General features: G+C 46.9%; 1 protein-coding gene across 3 annotated transcripts in view; it reads right to left on the reverse strand.

The window, feature by feature from the left end:
- The window catches only part of LOC135899642 (nischarin-like), a 249,643-nt gene that overhangs the window by 19,751 nt on the left and 210,349 nt on the right, over positions 1-19,543 (reverse strand). For 2 of the 3 annotated variants that reach the window (XM_065428950.1, XM_065428949.1), the window contains one exon: positions 8,053-8,089. The exons of the other annotated variant lie outside the window; for it this stretch is intronic. In XM_065428950.1, the coding sequence (XP_065285022.1) occupies positions 8,053-8,089 (37 nt within the window). The remainder of the gene's footprint in view (positions 1-8,052; positions 8,090-19,543) is intronic. 3 annotated transcript variants of the gene reach the window in all.

The following is a 19,543-nucleotide window of genomic DNA, read 5'->3' on the forward strand; positions in this document are numbered from 1 at the left end:
AGGCACTCGCCCTAAGGAAAGATAACTGGCAGTTTCTGTGGACAGATAATTGCCTCATTAAAGCTAGTAAGAAGAGCGACAGCAAAGTATTCTGCATTTCATATGAGGCTGACCTGCGCATTTTCATCTAACCATCTTTTATTCATCTTTTCCGTGCGCCTGCGCACGTTAATCTGTCAGGTCTTTGATGTCCCCGGAAAGATCTAAGTATCAACTTTCGAGTAATAATCGTTCACTGATCTATTTTAACACTCAAAGCCTTAGGAGGTATCATGATGACATCAGTAACTTTACCACCATTCTTGATCACTCTCTCGTTTATTTGTATTGCTGAGACCTGGCTTTCTAACAATGATTTTAACTTATACAGTTTTCCATCTTACAATTCAGAATACTGTCATCATTTATCTGATAGTCATGGAGGTGCTGCCATTTTCATTGATCCGGACGCCACTTACACCCGCAGGCATGACCTTTCAATAGATGTTAGTTCCTGTGAGGCTATTCGAATCAGGGCTGAGCAACTTTCTTTGCACATAATCGTAAAAATCTTATTCTTGGTTCCAGCTATCGTTCCCCATCGTCTTCTGTCACCGGATATAACGAACTAATGGAAATAACGAAGAAATCGTGATTCTCGTTGAAATCCCCATAGATGCCCATGTATTGAGAACTTCATTTTAACGAAGCTAAAATTTCCTCACAATGGGTATAATGAATCCTTTTTTAAAGCGCAGCTCTTTGGGGCCCCTTCCCGCATTTCGCAGCACCGTTGTGCCTCGCCATAACCAGCTCCGTAGCCGGGGCCAGCGCACTGCTCTAGCTGCGCGCGCTCCTGGTGCCAACTCTCACACACGTCTCAAGCTTTGCTTTCTTCGCTCCTCCTCCAATGCCACCCCTGTGCGGTGGCAATCAGAGCGCCGGCTCAGTGGCGGCTGATCTCAATGTGCTGCTGCCCAAGCTGAAACACATAGCTGTCGCCGTTTGCCACTGCGTACAGTATAGCCCTTCCCCCCCTCTCCTCTGTGGCAGCGACCGCGCGATGTTCTCCGGTTGCTGAAGCGCCAGTTTGGCATCAGCGGATCACGGTGTGAGCTTCCCCAACCAAAACGCAGAGCCTCCTTCAGCTGACTCGCTAGCAGCATCAGCGGCGTCAGTCAGTCGCTGCCATCTCTTCGCCGCGCAACGTTCCCATGCGCCTACACGCTGTTTCCCGCAACCTCTTGATAAGCGAGGCAGCTGCGTTGAGCTACGCTCCGTTTCTGACGGCTGGTGCGAAACGTTCCCCCACAGATGGATTGTCCGAGGCTCACAGACGGTTTATATTATTATATAATCCGTGTGCCTATATACATAGTTTATTCTCAGCCAGTTCTTTCGGAGCCATGAGCGAGGCAACCAGTGGAAGTCCATCTGCTGCTGCTGCTAAACGAGCAACCTGAGCAGAGGCCAAGTGCCGTCGCCGCCAGAATCTAGAGGTCCGTTACGCCAAACCAGGGATTGGTGCAGCAAGTCTAGCATATATCCATCTATTTCTCTGACCATAAAGCTACCTTCACGACAATCAAGAACTGGGAGTGGAGTGTTTCTTGAAGAGGTGAAGAATAAAAATTTGTAACTGTACATACATGACTTGCTCGAATTATCTGCCTCAGTACATAGAAAAGGGGAAACAGCTGAAGAGCTGTGCTAAAATTTCTCATTAGGAAGTAACGTAATTGTTGGTAATTTTTTTCCCCAATGAGCATTTACCGACTATTTTGGTACCCATCAGGTCGATGTCTTATAGCACACGACGCTCACGTCCCTTGTGCGCATCTCCCGGCCTTCCCCTTTCCTATGAAACTGGTGGACCCACGCACTCTTTCGCTGCGTGCGTCGGACGGCGCCGACTGCGCTTTTTTGTTGCTTGTCGTTGCCTCCGTGCACAACAATATCGGTGTTTATATTGGTTCGTTTGTGCGTGTTCCCGCCTACAGAGAGGAGATGGACGATGGCAAGCAGAAGCGCAAAGCGGCATCAATTGAGCAGAAGGTGGCTATGCTGGAAGCCATCGAGTCCGGCGTGAAGAAGGAAAAAGTTGCCGAAGATGTCGGCGTAGTGTTGGGCACGCTGTTGACGATTTTGTGCAGCAAAGAAGCTGTCACCAGTGCTGCCGCACGTGGTGCAAAAGGCGACGGAAAGAAGCTGCGAGCCTTTGCTTTCGAAGCTGCAGAGAAGGCTGTCTTCCAGTGGTTTTTGGACACAAGAGCAAGCGGTACTGCTGTGAGTGAGGCACTGCTGCAGCGCAAAGCGAGGGACTTTGCGGGTGCGACGATTTTGTGACGAGTGTTGGCTGGCTGCAGCATTTCAAGGAGCAACACAACATCATCGGCAGGGCTGTCAGCGGGGAAGCGTAGTCTGTCAACCACGAAGCTGCAGTGGCGTGGGTGGAAACAAACGGACAGCTGCTAGAAAAATGCAGTGTCAAGGATTTGTTCAACGCAGATGAGACAGCCCTGTTCTACCAGATGCTGCCGCAAAAAACCCTGGCCCTCAAAGGTGAACACAGCCAGGGCGGTAAGTTGAGCAAGGACCGCGTAACTATGTTGCTCTATGCCAACATGGATGGGTCGGAAAAGGTGCCAGCCCTTGTGGTTGGCAAAAGTGCATCACCACAATGCTTCAAAGGCAAATGAAAGCTCCAAGTGAGTTATGTGTCCAACCGTAAGGCTTGGATGACGAGAGTAATTTTTGCAAAATGGCTGCAGGAGTGGGACGAGTGGCTGGGCAAGCTGAACCAGAAGATATGCCTCGTACTGGACAACTGCACGGCCCACCACCCTGCCGCTGTGCTCAAAAACATCGAGCTATGCTTCTTGCCACCAAACTGCACTGCAGTTGTGCAACCCCTCGGCCAAGGAGTTGTCATGAACTTTAAGTTGGGCTACTGCAAGCGTGTGATTGACTGGATTTTGCTCAATATGAGCATGAAGCGAGAGTCCACGATCAGCTTGCACATGGCGATAGAGATGCTACAGGCTGCTTTGATGGCTGTACCGGCAAGCACAATCACCAATTACTTCTGGCATGCCTCATTGGGCGTCAGTAGTGGCGGTTACAACAAAGATCTCGGTGCTACCACCACGGGCCACAGGCGACCAAGCCCCAGCGCCGTAAAATGCTCTCTTTGATGCCGGCGTTGTGCCCGACTGCGACACCTTCTGCACCTATGTCAGCGCCGATGCTGATGCGGTGACGACGGAAGAGCTAACGGAGCGGAAATTGTGCGCGCAGTGATGGGGGTGCCTAATGACGACAGTGACGAATGTGTCGACGACAGCCCAGAGTCTAATATTGGCAAACCCGATGTGCTGACGCCCGCCCAAGTGCTGAATGCAGCAGACCTGCTGCGCCGCTCTTTTGGCGCTCACGATGACGGCGAGGACGCACTCGAAATAGTGGCTGCAGCTGAAAAAGTCATCATTCGCTTGAAGAAGACTCGGCAAAAATCGATCAAGGACTTTCTTTCTGCAAAGTGAGCCGCCAGCTGGTGTGCTGTTGATCGATCATTGATGAGCCGTTTGGTGCAAATAAAGTAGCAGTTCCTTGCTGTCTTTTTTTTTGCTTGTTTTCTTCCGCGCTATGGCCATTTTCTTTTTCGCATGGCAGGCTGCTGTGAGGTTTGATGGTGAGTACATCCTCTCTAGCTTGCTAATTGTGGATCGAAATGGGTAGTGGCTATAATGAACTAATGGCTATAACAAAGTACTTACGACCTCCCCTTCAACTTCATTGTAACGAGGTTTTACTGTACATAACTCCATAAATTGCATTCCACACTTTGGCTAAATGTCTGCTCTGTCCTTTGATGTTCCATATTCTAGTGAATATTCAGTTTAATGAATGTTCAGTTAAGTGAACTATTTCCTTAGTTCACTCAAGCGAGAGCTGTACTTTACAGCCATCAGCACACATCATATACACTGTGCCCGTCTGTTTAAAATGGACAAATCTCGTGATGGGCCCTATAACAGCATGCTCACAGTGAACTCATCATAATGTCTTTCACCTTTACTAGATGATGCACAAGACACTGCTCAGCTAGAAGCAACACTGAGCTCTTTCTCTCATCTTCCATGCACAGCATCAGACAGAAGCAATTTAATCCTGTCACTGAGTGACTAGTATTGTACAATGTTGACTGCTTCTTTGTATGCTTTATTGTTCTGAAACTTGTAAACCGGTAATACCCACCTGCATGATCCAGCATTGAGTAAGTCAATACTCACTGAAGACATGAGAGATGCTCAAGTAGAAGGTGTGGGATTAACACGGACTACCCTCTAGACGAGTACTGACGTTTTCAACGTGGCATTTCTTTCTTTGTTAAAAAACACACAAGCTCATTAAAGGGAAGCTGAAAGGTTTTCCAGAAAAAATGAGTGAAGAGCAGTACGCCGTGGTTTTCAACCCTCTGAATTCGAATATTGCATCGAAATTGAGTGAAAGAAAGCGCAAACATATTTTATTTCGACGAAAAGTGCAGCAGCAGACACGCCCAGCTCGCACGCCTCATTTCCGCCTGTGATTGGTCGGGCGCCTCGTGACGTCAACAATGGTGTTCAACCAGACCGACTGTTGCCGCTACACACGAAGCACGGTACAAGGTAGTTTGGTGGTGTTTTGCCGAGACGGTCATGGAAAATTTCCAGAGCTTGCACTTCTCTGAGGAGTCCGGCGTTAAGTCCAAACTCTACGAGAGCGATTTTGCATGCAACGGTGACGGGCGATGGCTTCGAGCGACAAAACGGGCCGTCGCTTGAACAAATCGCTCGGTATTGTCGCTCGTCGCCCGCAAATGCTATGAGCGATTAGCCAATTGTGTGAAGCCGAGACTGGATGTACATAACTCAAATACTGCTGTTTGTCGCACGGAGCGAGCAAACTATTGAATTTTACACGTGCAAGAATAAGAACCTAGCGCAAGACCTTCAGAAATAGTTTATGCTCCTTATTCAGTAAAATACATCAACTTAAATTGATAAAGCATGCGTCACGCTAGTTTCGATGCGTATATTGCTGCCCCCATACCGGGAAGTCATCGCTCAAAGCTGTCGCTCGCAAGGAGTTCGGCTTGCAGACGACGAGTGAACGCGACAGCCATCGCCTCGCTTGTAGCGCTGCCCCTGTCGCGTGCAAGATCACTTGTAAGGAGTTTATACTTGTACATACTACACGTACGTACATACTTGTACATACTACATGTACGAGGCGATTGCGAAGAGCCGGCCTCTACAAAAAGCAAAAAATGCTGGTGCAAGCACTGCTTTCCACGCGAACGAAGGCGAAGTGTTAGCATTTCCTTGCGTTGGAAATGTTCTTTGGTGAGTATGTTTTTTGCTAAGCTGCATTCAGCATTCCAGTGAGTACGTTTCCGGGCAAACAACTGTAGTGTTATGTTCCTGCATGCCTCCTCGTGGAACGTAAGCGGTGATGCGATCTTCAGCATTTGTGTGCTGCCCCAAAGCTGTCGGCAATCTACACAGACGGTTTAAACGCGGGAAAAGTTTACCGCCTGTTGTAGCACGTGTAGTATAGAACCTTCATCAGCGCGCCATCCACATGCTACTCAAACCGGCGAATTCCTTCGGCTACGTGAGATGGTCGGTTTCTTATGTGTGCGAGAGAAGGGGGAGTGCAGCGTCTTGGCGTGAGTAGGCTTTCCAACACATGCAAACCTTACGCTTGCACTGCGTTATGGTAGCTGCACGCAGGCTGTTTCACAACACACATGCGAATAGAAAATTCGCAGCGATTGGTGATGAAACCTGCGTCAAGGGTGGGCGATAAACATGCACCTTCCATTCAGCGTGCTAACAATTTTTTTTAGGAGAACCCAAAGCACGCATTATTGATAAACTCCGGTAGTAATCGTCACGGAAGTGGTTAGAGCACAACACTTGTTCTTGAGCGCTTGAAGTTGTTTCGCTTCACAGCAGCCTCCCACTTAGCTGAAAGCTTCTTGTCTTGCAGGAACTAATGGAACATCGGAACATTGTCGCGGCCGCTGGTGTTCGTGCAAGCGTAGGCTGGACAGAACGCCGGCATGATCGGCCTACAAGTTCAATTGATGCTGCGCACGTCAACTACCAGTACACACAAATAAAGGAATGTAGGGTCGAGCGAAGCAGATTAGGATGGCACGCACGCAGAAATAAGCCCGGTCAGGCACGGTCGCGAAGACTGCGAAGGAGCGGAACACCAGTGTCGACGTCACCACGCTGCCGTTTCCGGTCTCCGCTCGCATCGTCAGCGTCAGCAGCAGCACGTGGCGCTCGACGGGGGGCGGAGCTACAGCACAATTTTAACCGCCGATTGTGTCGCTCCTAAGTGAAAAATCCCCCCCAAAATTTTACCTTCATGGTTTATAAGGTTCTCACATCCGTATATGAGCGTCTTATTGAATTCGACAGACTCTTCAGCTTCCCTTTAAGCTAAAGGAAAAACAATGGCAAACGTTGGAGCTTGCTTTAGATATTTTACTATCACAGCACTTGTTTTTTTTAGACAGTTTCGGTACACAGGAGAAAGCTCATTCCCTTCCTGTGATCACTGCCACATGCGAGTGCAGCCAGAATTAATGCACAAAGCACTGCAAGTTTATTTATGAGCAATATCATGTTGTCAGGCCTTACTGCTACATGATGTCGGCAGATTTTTCTATGTGTCGTGACATTAGAATGTCAGTGACCACAGTTCGGAATTTCAAGAACATTAGAATCAAATTAAAAATAAGACTGCAATGGTGCAAAATGTGTGCACATATTTTATCACTGTTCCCACGTATCGTATCGACAGGCCAGGATGTCAACGAGCCGTCAAAATGTGCAGGAGACGCTTTGTTGGCACACTTGCGTTTCTTTCACACAGACCAGATGCCAATTTCTTTCTCTCGCTGATATTGTGTGTATTTGTATAATAAATATTTAATGTACTGAGGGTATTTTTCTGGCCTATGCGTCTCTAACTTCGTTACAATGAGGTTCGACCCTGTTTTCTTGTATGGGAGCAGTTCTGACTCCGTAAATGTTCTCGCAAGTTACGAACTTGTCTTTAGGTCCGTTTGAACACAATGTAGTCCATCTTTACCAATGAAAAGTTAACTAGGCATGAGAAGCTGCGCTCAAAATTCATGGCATCATGGAGACCTAGTGTGACACCTCCAGGTGGTGCCACCGCTTGCCTTTGTTTTTGCAAAGTTGTTGGCTAATAAAGCCTCCTCTCATAGTATTTTTATGATACTGTGATGTGTCTAGTTCACTTCAATTCCTTTATCGACAACTGTCTGTTTTCACCAACTGTTCACAATTCCTTTACAAACATACTTTGCATTAGGGAGTTTTATCTTGTCCGGCGTTCCAACAAATGCAGGCAGACTGGGCATATCACCAGATGGGCGGGAGGCATTAAACGTGAGCTGCTTGACAGGTGCCCCTGTCACCTCATGAGGCAGAGCTGAACCAGGCAAACACAGAGCTGACACTGCATCAACCAAGTGTATTCTATTTTGCTGCTGATGTAAACTTTTGGCAGCGGGAAATCGTGACCAAATTGCACCTCTGCAAAAAACTTATACCAGAAACGAAAAAAGAACAGACTTGGTTACTGCAAGACTAGCTCTGTGTTTGTCTGGCTGAGCTCTGCACTACCAGGTGCCTGCACCACTCCGGCCGGTCACGTTTGCTCCTGTGCCCCTCCAGTAAAACAAAAAGTCTGCCTGCACTAACTGCAGTACTGGGCAATCTGAAACTCTATCTTATCTTTCCTACCTCCCATGTAAAACCTCCCGACAAAGGGGCATTTCAGATGTCGAAGTACAGTAATTTACAAACACAGCTCAATCTATATTTGTTTTTGGTCTGTCTCGAATAATCAGAACTGAGAGCTTAGTACACAAGCATTATGCATGGCGCCCCCATGAGGAGAATGCAGCTGGCTGTGTCCGGGAATCGAGCCCATGACCATGCACTGAGCCGCTGTAGGCGCGTAGCAAGAAGGAGGGACCAGTACCTGAGGCACAGGGCTGCAGGTTGGTGCTGGGGTAACCCTTGACGTCGGACCAGGGGGTTCGGAAAGCAGGGAGAGAAGCAGTACAAGCACTACAGTCACACTTAATGCCAACAGCAAGAGCACGAGCGAATACAGGAGGCGCTCATTAAGGCGGACCTGGTTAAATATGAGGAACAATGCGTGAGCTTGGTGGTCCAATAGAGCCAATACAGCATTATCCACCTAGCACGAACCTCGAGTTCAGTTCCTACAACAACCGCTAATGCCTGTTGGCTCGATTAGAGGTCCAGCTAGCAGACTTGGGAGGAAGCATCTCTGGCAGCTATGATATAAGCAAACGGCATTCCTGTGGGCATAAACAGCTATGCCAGCTGGAATGCTGGCTTTTGTGACAGTGCACAGGTATGTACAGTGCCACCAAGCAGGAAATACTCAATAGCTCAAGAGTGCATAAAATGTGCTTTTTGCCAAAGCATCATAAAATGTTACTTTTTTACTTATGTCTTCAGGTTTTAATGATTCACTTGTTCATTTGAATTGTGAATATTTGGGTGTACCAGCAGACATTGACTTTTGTGGAATACTTCGAGTAGGACAAACAATTTCTGTGGTCCCTTGAAGTTTGTCTTTACAGGAGTCTACTGTATTTTGCACACAAGTTCTTCAGAAAAACTGCACATTAGGGTAGCCTGCCTTGTAGCAGGCTTTGCTCAAATTATTTCACGCGCATTGGACATACTTGTTAATCACCAGAAATAGTAACTACAAACAAGTGATATTTCAGCTCGCACACAAACTCATCAGAAAATTAACAGATGCACCATGCAACTGGTTTTACTAGAATGTGTGCCTGAATTGCAAAGGAACTATTACCCCCATTTACTAGCATAATAGATGCACTCAGATAATAAATGCCATCCCCGCTTTACGAATAAAAAAAAATTTAGGAGAGACACTTAAGGCTGCTTATGTGTGCGAATGAGGAAGCGTTATACTGTTGTAGATCGTGGAACGTCATGAGCATGCTCATTTTGTACATGCATGACGTGGTGCCACCTCCTCCCCATTGGCTGCGCCGTCACACGCCCAATTACGCACGCACTAGTCAAATCGACAAAGAAAACATGGGGCCATCAAGGAAAGAAGCACTTGCATGAAGGAATACTGTTTTTTTTTGCAAGTGACGCTAAGTAGCACTAAGAAATATTGGAAAGTGTTCTCCAAGAGTGGCGGTATATAAAATCTCGGAAGGCCATTCTGCGCACAGCAGTTTTACATGGTGCTTGAAAGAGCTGCAGTGGCGGAGCTGCCGTGGCATTGGGGAAGCGTGCTTGCCTCACATCCCGGACGGCCAGTTTCGATTCCCACCCAGACCAAAATGTGCCCATTTTTCTTCCCAAAGCCATTAATTTACTTGCATTAATTTTACAGGAACCTCCCTGCAAAATCTGACGTCAATCCGAGTATTTTTTGCAATATGTTTTTACTGTTTGTGCCATTGGCCATTATTGGTGCCATCTTTTGGTCACGCCAGCTACAACGGATTTCCCCTCAATGCCCCATATACTGCTTTTGCATCAAAGGTACGTCTCTCTTTTTCTAGCATGACTATTGCACCCTGAACTTGCTGCCATGAGGGTTGTTGGCTCGGTCCAGCTGAACATCGGGTGCCATCTTTCAAGCACCATGTAAAACTGCTGTGCGCAGTATGGCCTTCTGAGATTTTATATACCGCCACTCTCGGAGAACACTTTCCAATATTTCATAGAGCTACTTAGCGTCACTTGCAAAAAAAAAAAACAGTATTCCTTCATGCAAGCGCTTCTTTCCTTGACGGCCCCATGTTTTCTTTGTCGATTTGACTGGCCCGTTCATGATGTTTGCACATGTGTAAGGTAATTGAATTGCCAGTGTTTATTGCGTGCTGCAAATGGGGTGATATGCAAGCTATAATGTCTGCTTCAAGCTTAAAGCTGTCAAATATGCTTTGGGGAATGGCTACTGTGCATCGAGAAGGCACTTCAGCACCTATGAAGTACACATCCACGACTGCAGACAGCAATACGAAAAGTTTTTTTATGTGCAGGCGTCCAACCAGACATGCGCTATGCATGCTCCAACATTTACTGTAATGGAATATGGCATGTGACGACTCAGGACACAGGACGTGCATCTCAACGAGCGAGTGGAATGTAATACTGGTGTCACATGGCCATTTCCGATCGCGATCAGAGCTTGATGCGGATCGAAATTCGCGACCACTACTGGCTCCTTCCTGCAGGTTGCACAAGGGAGCCAATCGCGACTGAAAAAATTGCATCCCGATTAGGCTCAATGAAACTGCACCGTGCAACGCCTGCATTAGCTCTAGCCTAACCCAGTGTTCTGGCTTGGACGCTCGGAAGGTTTCATATCCTCGTCGAGAAGTACAAGAGAAACAACTTTGCACAATGCTGCATTACTTTATGTGAACACTGTCAACAAAATCACATCAGCCCGAGCCACAAGCACTTCACAGTGGCGCATTGTCCACACACTGCTCCGATAGGCCTAGCTCGGCAGACACCGTTGCCAACAATGCCTGCGATACAGCCCAAGCTCATCCAAGGGCGCTTATTTTTGCCAACACAATGATAAATTGTACGCTTATGTCACACATAATTAAATACTATTGGTCTACTCAATATTGCGACTGGAAGAGAAAACGTGCAAGCCTAGCAAGCAACCTTGCTGAGTAGAGTCGATGTGTGCTAATGCATTGCGGCTCCCAATCTCACCAATGGCTAAACGCAGCTTTACACAACAGGTGAACTTTCAGGGTAATTTTATTAAATTAGTAACTACTTCGTGCCAGAAACAATTTGTAGCAGATCGTTACGACGGGTTAAACAAGGAAAATCTGTCCAGCTCATCACACTCCAGGCGTCCAATTCGACACTACGGCATGACGAAATGCCTCGAATCTAGCTGCCATTCTGGCGCGACAGAAGCCATATCAAACACCAAAACGCACCGTGTGTCTCCTACTTTAGAGGCAGCAGCAGAAAAAGAATCGATAAAAATTTTACCCTGCATAGTGAATGCACCTCCCAACTTTGCATAAATTTTTCAAGAAAGAAAGTGCCTCCATAATGCGAGTAAATATGTTAATAGGTGGAACAGTCCAACTTAACTTTCCAATACCTAGCAAATGAAGCAAAACTTATTTGCAAAGTTGGAGCTCCCCCCTATCGTTCCATCGACATCCAAACATGCATGACCACATTGCAGACCTTGAAAGCAGTTGGACTGTGTGATTTGCATGAATTGCACTGAACGTTACCGCTTTAGTATGCAATGTGAAAATGAATGGCGAATATGACACTATCAAGCTTAGCGAGTGGCATAACGCATTGAGCATCACTGCCAGGGGAGCCACCTAGACATAAAAAAGTGTGGTATGGTTGAACGTACTTTGTGCACAGTAGTGTACACAAAGTAGCTTATGCGTCCTACTAGGGGTCTACGAACAATAAATAGTAGATTGCATCAAGAAAGAAATACCCAACATCGAATAAAGCATTGACTGCCACACATACTCACGTAATGCACACATCGCATAACAAATGCACCCCCAACTTAGCTCTTGAAAATTTGTATTTTTGTTTTCCCTTGCATAGCAATCACACCCCCAACTTTGCTACTGTGCATTCAAATGATTGAACGGCCGTGCTGTAGTTTTCCATAGAGGCTAGAATCTTTCCCCTTCGCACATGTGTTTGAAGCAAGCAAACTCAAACTCAATGCCGGTTGCTCTGTTGGAAATAATGATGCCACGTGAGAAACGCCGGGATCACATAAATGAAATTCTGCAGCTAACTCACGCAGGCAGCACATCCGCACAAGCGGCAAACGTGCCGTGGTGGCACAAGAGCAGGGGAAGCGTGTTTGAAAAGCCGAGGGAAAATACACACTGGCGGTGAGCGTGCGATGAAAACAGGCTGCACACTAGCACGGTCCTCACTTGGGACCCGACAGAAAGAGGTAACGCTCAGCCTGTCCTTACAGCAACCTCGCCGCCAGTGCCAAGGCAAAGACACCTTGCAGACTCTAGCCAGAAGAAAGAAACGCAAATGGCTCTCTGCAACAGTTATCAATTGATGAAGCACCAATAGTGACGGCACACAGGAAGGAATACAGACAGGACAAGGCGCCTTGTCCGATTACTTTATGCAGTTTACAGATTTTGCACTGACATCATAGGAAAGAGCGCATAATGCATGGCCAGACGTGATGCAAGGGAGAGTCCAAACGTAGAAGAGGCGGCTGGCGCTTGGTCGACATAGTCGGGCACAGTGCCAAATGTGTCAAACAAATACAGTGCCTGCCTGTATTTGTTTTCGGTGTGCACAATGGGCCCCACATCGAGCTGTACACCTCCTGCGGGACAGAGGGTTTATCTGCTCACAGAATGGAAACTCTGATCAGACACCTATAACCTCTGACATGCCGATAAACAGGATGGTTGAGGAAAGAGAACGCACACAGCGTGGTTGTCAAAACAGGTGCCAAAAAGGAGCAGTTCAACATAATGCTTGCGTTAACGGCAGACGGCCAGAAGTGGCTTCAAGGATGAGCTGTTGTGGATGCAAGATGCGAATGAAGCAGCCAGCAACTTGGATGACAGGTCTGGTGGTTTCAATGCAGAGTGAAGTGCAATAAAAGGTTGTCACGGTTTGCACATAGTTTATGTGTATTTTTACAACAAGGATAAGTTATCTAATGCATTTTCAAATCATTACCAGGTTGCTTATCAATTTTGGCTGTTTAGAAAAAATTTCCATAAAATTTACCTCGCATAACAAATGTACCCCCAACTTTGCTTCGGTTCTTTTGCGGAAAAAAGTGCGTTCCTTACACGAGTATGTACAGCATAAGAAAATTTAAAGAGGTCACACACCACACTTTTGAGCTACAATTATGCGTTGCATATGTTCAACACTTCGAATACCACGGCAAGCTGGTAAAATTTGAGTGTATTTGGAGCAATAGAAAATTTACATTTGAATTTTTTTTATATATCACATTTGAAGTGTAAGCAGTGTCGCAACACTGACAGAGTGATAAAATAAAGAGCATTTCATGTTGTTAATAAGTGGTGTCCAAATTACACGTGTCCAAGGGTCCAATATTAAATTTCTGCAAAAGATACTTAGGCCTATTGACCACCCCTACCCTCAGTTATAAACTGAGGTCAGTTGGACAAGCGTGCCATGCTGTGCCACTAAACCACCACACACCAGTGCTCGACATAAGCCACTTAATGCTGCCTGTGAAAACACTCGACCAGCCTATCTGCTTAAGGATGGTAGGCTGTAGTATACTTGAGAAATCGTGAAAGAATGCAGATTAAAACGTCGGTCTATAACTACCGCCTCTGCAACTACAAATTGGGACACCCAGGTTCTGCAAAAGGCTTTGGAGATCGTTTCAGCCGCATATCAATGATCGACGTTGCCCCGGGCCATCTAGTGAATTGGTTTACCTTTGATTGAATGGCCACAATAAAAATGACAAAGACTAGTGGGCTTGTTTACACATTACATCTTTTTGAATTCAACAAAGGCTTCCTCAACCTCCAGAGACCCAAATACAGCTATGGGATGTAATTGCTCTCCAAGCTGCTTTTTCTTGTCTACTGGTATGTTACAAATGTGAAAAACATTTCTCACAGCGAAAGTTGTATATGACTAACCTTCCATAGTTTTTTTGTCATCCGGCAACAGTAACGAAGTTGGCGATTTCTAACAAACCCATATGGGTGCAGTGCGGCGGCACAGATGTCAAAATGCAGAACAAATTAGAACGCTCGCCCATGAACAATAGTGTGACATCAACGTTATTGCAGTGCATAAGCAGGAGAGGTATCAGAACTATAAAAACAGCTGCGTTATCGATGGGGTGGACACACATAATTCATACACCCGAAGTACAACATGCGTATGAGGAGTGCCAGAGAGAACAGCAATGAGAATGTAAACGGCGCCAGCGCGAAACGACCACCGACGAAGAACGCTCCCACAATGCTGAACGAAATTCCACTCTGTGAAGATGGAATGGCAGCGAAAGCACTTTGCTTTTTGTTTGAGACCTTTGATTGTCGTCAGCGTTCACTGCTATTCCATCTACACAGAGTAGAATGATTGTAATATCTTTAATTTAAATACCACGGTTAGATGGCAAAAGCTGCACCTCCATGTGCATGCAAGAGGTAACCATTTCCTCATGTTTGCTACAGTAAAGAGTGCATTTCACTGTTTTAATGGAGACATGAAGACGGAACTACATTGTATTACATTGGATACACTGCTGCTGCATCCTGAATTTTCTTGCAATCTCAAACAATTCGAAACACACTTTAGGGTTGCGCTCCACAGTCTACAACAACACAGAGCTCTAGATCAATTTAACATGAAATTTCTCAAAAGCAGATGACAAGAATATGAGTAAACGACTTCTGTACAGCTAAACATGAACCATAGAATTCATATACAGAATGAATATTTTGTGTAATTTCTACCAAATAATTTGAAAACGAAGTTGAATGCAATGTGCAATAAATTACAAAAGGGGCCTTGGGAGTTAAAGGAGACACTAAAGAGAAAATCTAAATCAGTTTAGACTGATAGAGTATTCTTTCAAGAGCCGTATTTGTTAATTTTATGGTAAGAAGTTGACTGCTAAGATAGAAAATGAAGGTTAAAGTTTTATTCGTTGAACCTCATGCCATATCCACAGCACGTCAGTGTGAAGTAATGGATTTCAAAATATTTTCTTCTGCAGCTCCGTAAAACTCCCCGAAACTTGCCAAGTTCAGTCTTAGGCACTTTTGCAGCACTCTGAAGTCTATATATTAGAAGTTACACTAAGCCCGAGCAGAGGCCATCAGAACCTATGACATGACGGTAAGCTGCTGCAAGAACCTGCAGGTGGCGTCGCCATCTGTACTTAATTTTCTAGCGTTTTCTGGCTTACGTAGCTATATGGCAAGAGTGGCATTTCTGGTACTGTAGCAGCGTAATTCATTATACTTCTCTTTAGTGTCTCTTCAAAGCACAGTACAACAATGCAACTAACACATCACATAAATGAACGCAGCCTGGCCCTTCAATAGGGCTCCACAGCGAGTGCCGCACCCACTAGAAGCCGCACGTGGGCTAGCAGGCAGGTCATGACAGGCATTCAGCTTGTGTCCCGTCACTTTCTTTGTCAGCTGCTTGTCTTCATGGTGCTACCGGTCATGGACGGTTACTAAAATCTGCATTTTCTGCATCAGAAGAGCTGCAACTTTGGCAGCTCCTGTGTTGGAAATAAAGGTTTCTATTGCTGCTGACAGAACCTTTACAAACATTTATCATGATTATATTTCTTTAACTATGCCGAATAGTTCAACCAGAAGTGCCAGCAAACGAATTGAAATTTACCACATTCCATTAAACCACGATATCATAAATTTCAATATAACGAAGTTCTCGGTATAATTAGTTATTTAACTTTTTATAACTTCTTGTGCATACAACACCATGTATTAGAACCTCAATATAACACAGTTTGTTATTACACAAGATTTCAATATAATGCAACTACACTGCTGCCGCAAACAAACAGAGAGACAATAAATGAAAACTTCCACGGATGCAGATGGTCAAATAGTTGAATTACAAGTGATTGCCTTGCGAAATCGTGCGCTCCATGAACAAGAGTGACAGCAAAGTGGAGCAGCATCGCGTTTCCTATAAAGTCCGAGTGCCCTAAGATCACATCTCATCCTCCCCCCAACACTGTATGCTTTGGGTGCGAGTGAAAATGCAAGGATCAGCTGAGACGAAGGGTGGCTCGATGAGCACAGTCTTCCTGTAAGAGCAAAGAGAAAGAGCAAAGGGTGTGTACTCGCAGTAATGCGATTAAGAACTCGTGTGGGTGGGAAGGCTGCTCTTTTTCCAGTTCGGCAATGGCTGCACACGGCTGTCAGTGTGGCAGAGTGCATAGGTAGTGCACGCACCCTGTTCTAGAGACTATCTGCCTTGTGTGCAAAGAAGTGGGCATACCGAGATGGCGAGGCATTATGCGCACCGTCTTCCCTTGCGTTTAGTAGTGGAGGTTGCATAATCTCGAGTTTCAGAGACGCATTAAAGCGAGAGGCAGCTGAAGCATTCGCTCCCCGCTGCCAGCACTTTTCATGATAACATCGTCCCGCTGCAGGCAACACTATGAACCACGGGGAAGGAATAGATGCAAAAGCATGGCTCACTTCACTTTGTACTGTCGATGTGAAGGTACCGTTGACACAGCATGAAACCATATCTTTCAGCGCCAACTCCCAAATTCAACATAATTTTTTTCGCATTGAAATTTGCCTTTTTCAACTGCCTGATAATTTGGGAAGTTTTTTCCGCCCTGTTGTGTAAGAAAACTCTACAGGCAACTGTGCTTATTTGCATCAAACTTCTAATTTCAATATGAAACAGAGTGCTGATATTACAGACTGCATAATATTGTTACGTGAAGCTGAAGCCGAATACTATTTACAATTTATCTATAGGTAAGCTCACGGAGGCCAAAATGGCGATGCTATATCAAACCGGCAAACACGTCGTCTTCATCCTCCGCAGTGCAGCCACACTGTGGCACCCGTTCCGTAACATATCCCCCGGCTATAGAAGCACCGTCCCGGTGCTTAATCTACACATCCGCGGGGAAAGTTGTGTGGTAGGGTTTTAGTCCTGCCACGTGAACGATGTCACTTGCAGCTGATGATGTCGCTGAGAGATCGGCGGGGATGATTTCATACGTGACATCAGTCACTTGGCGTACCACAAGGTAAGGGCCTGTGTAGCACGACAGCAGCTTTTCGGAAAGGCCCACACGGCGAACGGGTGACCAGAGAACCCGGAGAAAAGCGCACGTCATGATGGTGGCAATCATAGAGGCATCTCTAATACTCCTGTGAGGCCTCGAGACGGGAGCGGGCGAGCTGGTGCACGTGGTCGGCATGTGCGATCGCGTCGCGAGCGTATTCAGTGGCATAACGTGTGGCCGAGGGCAGCAAAGTGTCCAAGGGCAACACGGGGTCTCGGCCATATAGGAGATAGAACGGTGAATAGCCGGCAGTGTCGTGACGCGATGAATTATACGTGAACGTCACATATGGTAAGTGAAGATCCGAGTTGTAGTGGTCGGTCGCAACGTACTTGGAAAGCATGTCGGTGACGGTCCGATTGAGGCGCTCCGTGAGGCCGTTGGTCTGGGGGAAGTAGGACGTGCTGAACTTGTGCTTTGTCGAGCAGGAGCGGAGTATGTCCTCGACGACTGCCGACAGAAAGCTGCGGCCACGGTCAGTGAGTAATTGGCGCGGAGCACCGTGCACTAAAATGATGTCATAGAGCAGAAAGTCAGCAACATCAGTAGCACAACTTGTCGGTAGGGCTCTGGTGATTGCGTACCGCTTAGCATAATCGGTAGCGACGGCGACCCATTTATTTCCGGAGCCCGAGAGAGGAAATGGTCCAAGAAGGTCTAGACCAATACGGGAAAAAGGGTTCGGGTGGGATGTCGGTCGGCTGGAGACATCCAGCTGGAAGTGTGGAGGGCTTCTTCCGGCACTGACAGGGCTCACAAGCGGCAACGTAGCGCCGCACGGAGCGGGACCCGGCCAAAAGAATCGATGGTATACACGGTCGTATGTGCGCGAGACGCCCAAGTGTCCAGCCAAGGGAGCCTCGTGAATTTGTTGGAGGACAGTCGAACGCAGGTGTGATGGAATGACGAGCAGAAGGTCAAGGCCGTGTGGATCGAGATTACGGCGGAATAATGTCCCCTCCTTAAGGAGAAACATCCGGAGAGAGGCGTCGCCAGGAGTTGACTCCAGACGGTCGATGAGGGCGTGTAATGAAGGATCGCGCCATTGCTCGTTGCCGATTTGAAGCAACTGGGACACAGAGAAAATGCAAGCGATGGCATCCGCATCAGCCAGTTTGTCGACAGGGTAGCAGGACAAACAATCGGCATGCTGGTGCAAGCATCCCGTCTTATATACCACGGAGAAGGTATATTCTTGCAGGCGTAACGCCCAGCGAGCGAGTCGTCCTGCGGGGTCCTTGAGCGAGGATAGCCAGCAGAGAGCGTGGTGATTAGTGATGACACAGAAGGGGTGTCCGTACAAGTATGGACGAAATTTCGCAACAGCCCACACAAGAGCGAGGCACTCGCACTCTGTGATTGAATAATTGCGCTCGGCGGGTGATAGAAGTCGGCTGGCGTAGGATATAACGCGATCATGTCCACGCTGGCGCTGTGCTAACACTGCTCCTATGCCGTGACCACTGGCATCAGTTCGAACTTCCGTTGAGGCAGACGGGTCAAAGTGGGTCAAAATTGGAGGCGTGGTAAGGAGAGTAGTCAGCTGCGAGAAAGATGTGGCATGGTCAGGACCCCAAGAAAAAGGGGCGTCTTTCTTCAAGAGGTTGGCAAGGGGACATGCGATGGTCGCAAAACCCTTCACAAAGCGTTGGAAATAAGAGCACAGCCCTACGAAACTACGAACATCCTTGGTAGACTTCGGAACAGGAAAATTCGTAACGGCGCGAATTTTGTCCGGATCGGGTCGCACGCCTCTGGCGTCTATGAGGTGTCCAAGGACGGCGATTTGGCGGCGAGCGAAATGACATTTTGACGAGTTCAACTGGAGACTGGCTTGGCGGAACACATCAAGAATCGCTGAAAGACGGTCTAGATGTGTGTCGAATGTGGGCGAATAAACTATGACGTCGTCCAGATAGCACAAACAGGTGGACCACTTAAAACCCTGAAGCAAAGAGTCCATCATTCGTTTGAAGGTGGCGGGCGCGTTACAGAGACCGAAAGGCATCACCATGAACTGATAAAGGCTGTCAGGGGTAACAAATGCAGTCTTCTCTCGGTCCATGTCATCGACGGATATCTGCCAGTAGCCGGACCGTAAGTCGATAGAAGAAAAATAGGTGGCACCGTACAGGCAGTCTACAGCGTCATCAATACGTGGCAAAGGGTACACATCCTTTTTTGCGATTTTGTTCAGGTGGCGATAATCTACACAAAAGCGGCACAAAAGTTCCATCCTTCTTTTTGACAAGTACGACGGGAGATGCACAGGGACTACCGGAAAGCTTGATAAGGTCCTTTGCAAGCATCTTTGTGACTTCCTGTTGGATAACAGCTCGTTCCGACGCAGAAACACGATATGGATGTCGGTGAATAGGGTTCGCATCGCCAGTATTTATGCGATGGGTCACAACGGACGTTTGACCTAACGGTCTATTGTCAAAGTAAAAAATGTTGCGATAGCCTTCAAGAACGCGGCAAAGAGCTTCAGCTTGAGCAGGTGTAAGGTCAGAGTAGACCATCTTCTTACTGTCGACGTCATTACTGTGCGATGACGTCATGGTATGGGCTGAGCAGTAACGATCTTCCACTG

This window comes from Dermacentor albipictus, unplaced genomic scaffold, assembly GCF_038994185.2.
Source record: "Dermacentor albipictus isolate Rhodes 1998 colony unplaced genomic scaffold, USDA_Dalb.pri_finalv2 scaffold_16, whole genome shotgun sequence".
NCBI classification, from domain to species: Eukaryota; Metazoa; Arthropoda; class Arachnida; order Ixodida; family Ixodidae; genus Dermacentor; species Dermacentor albipictus.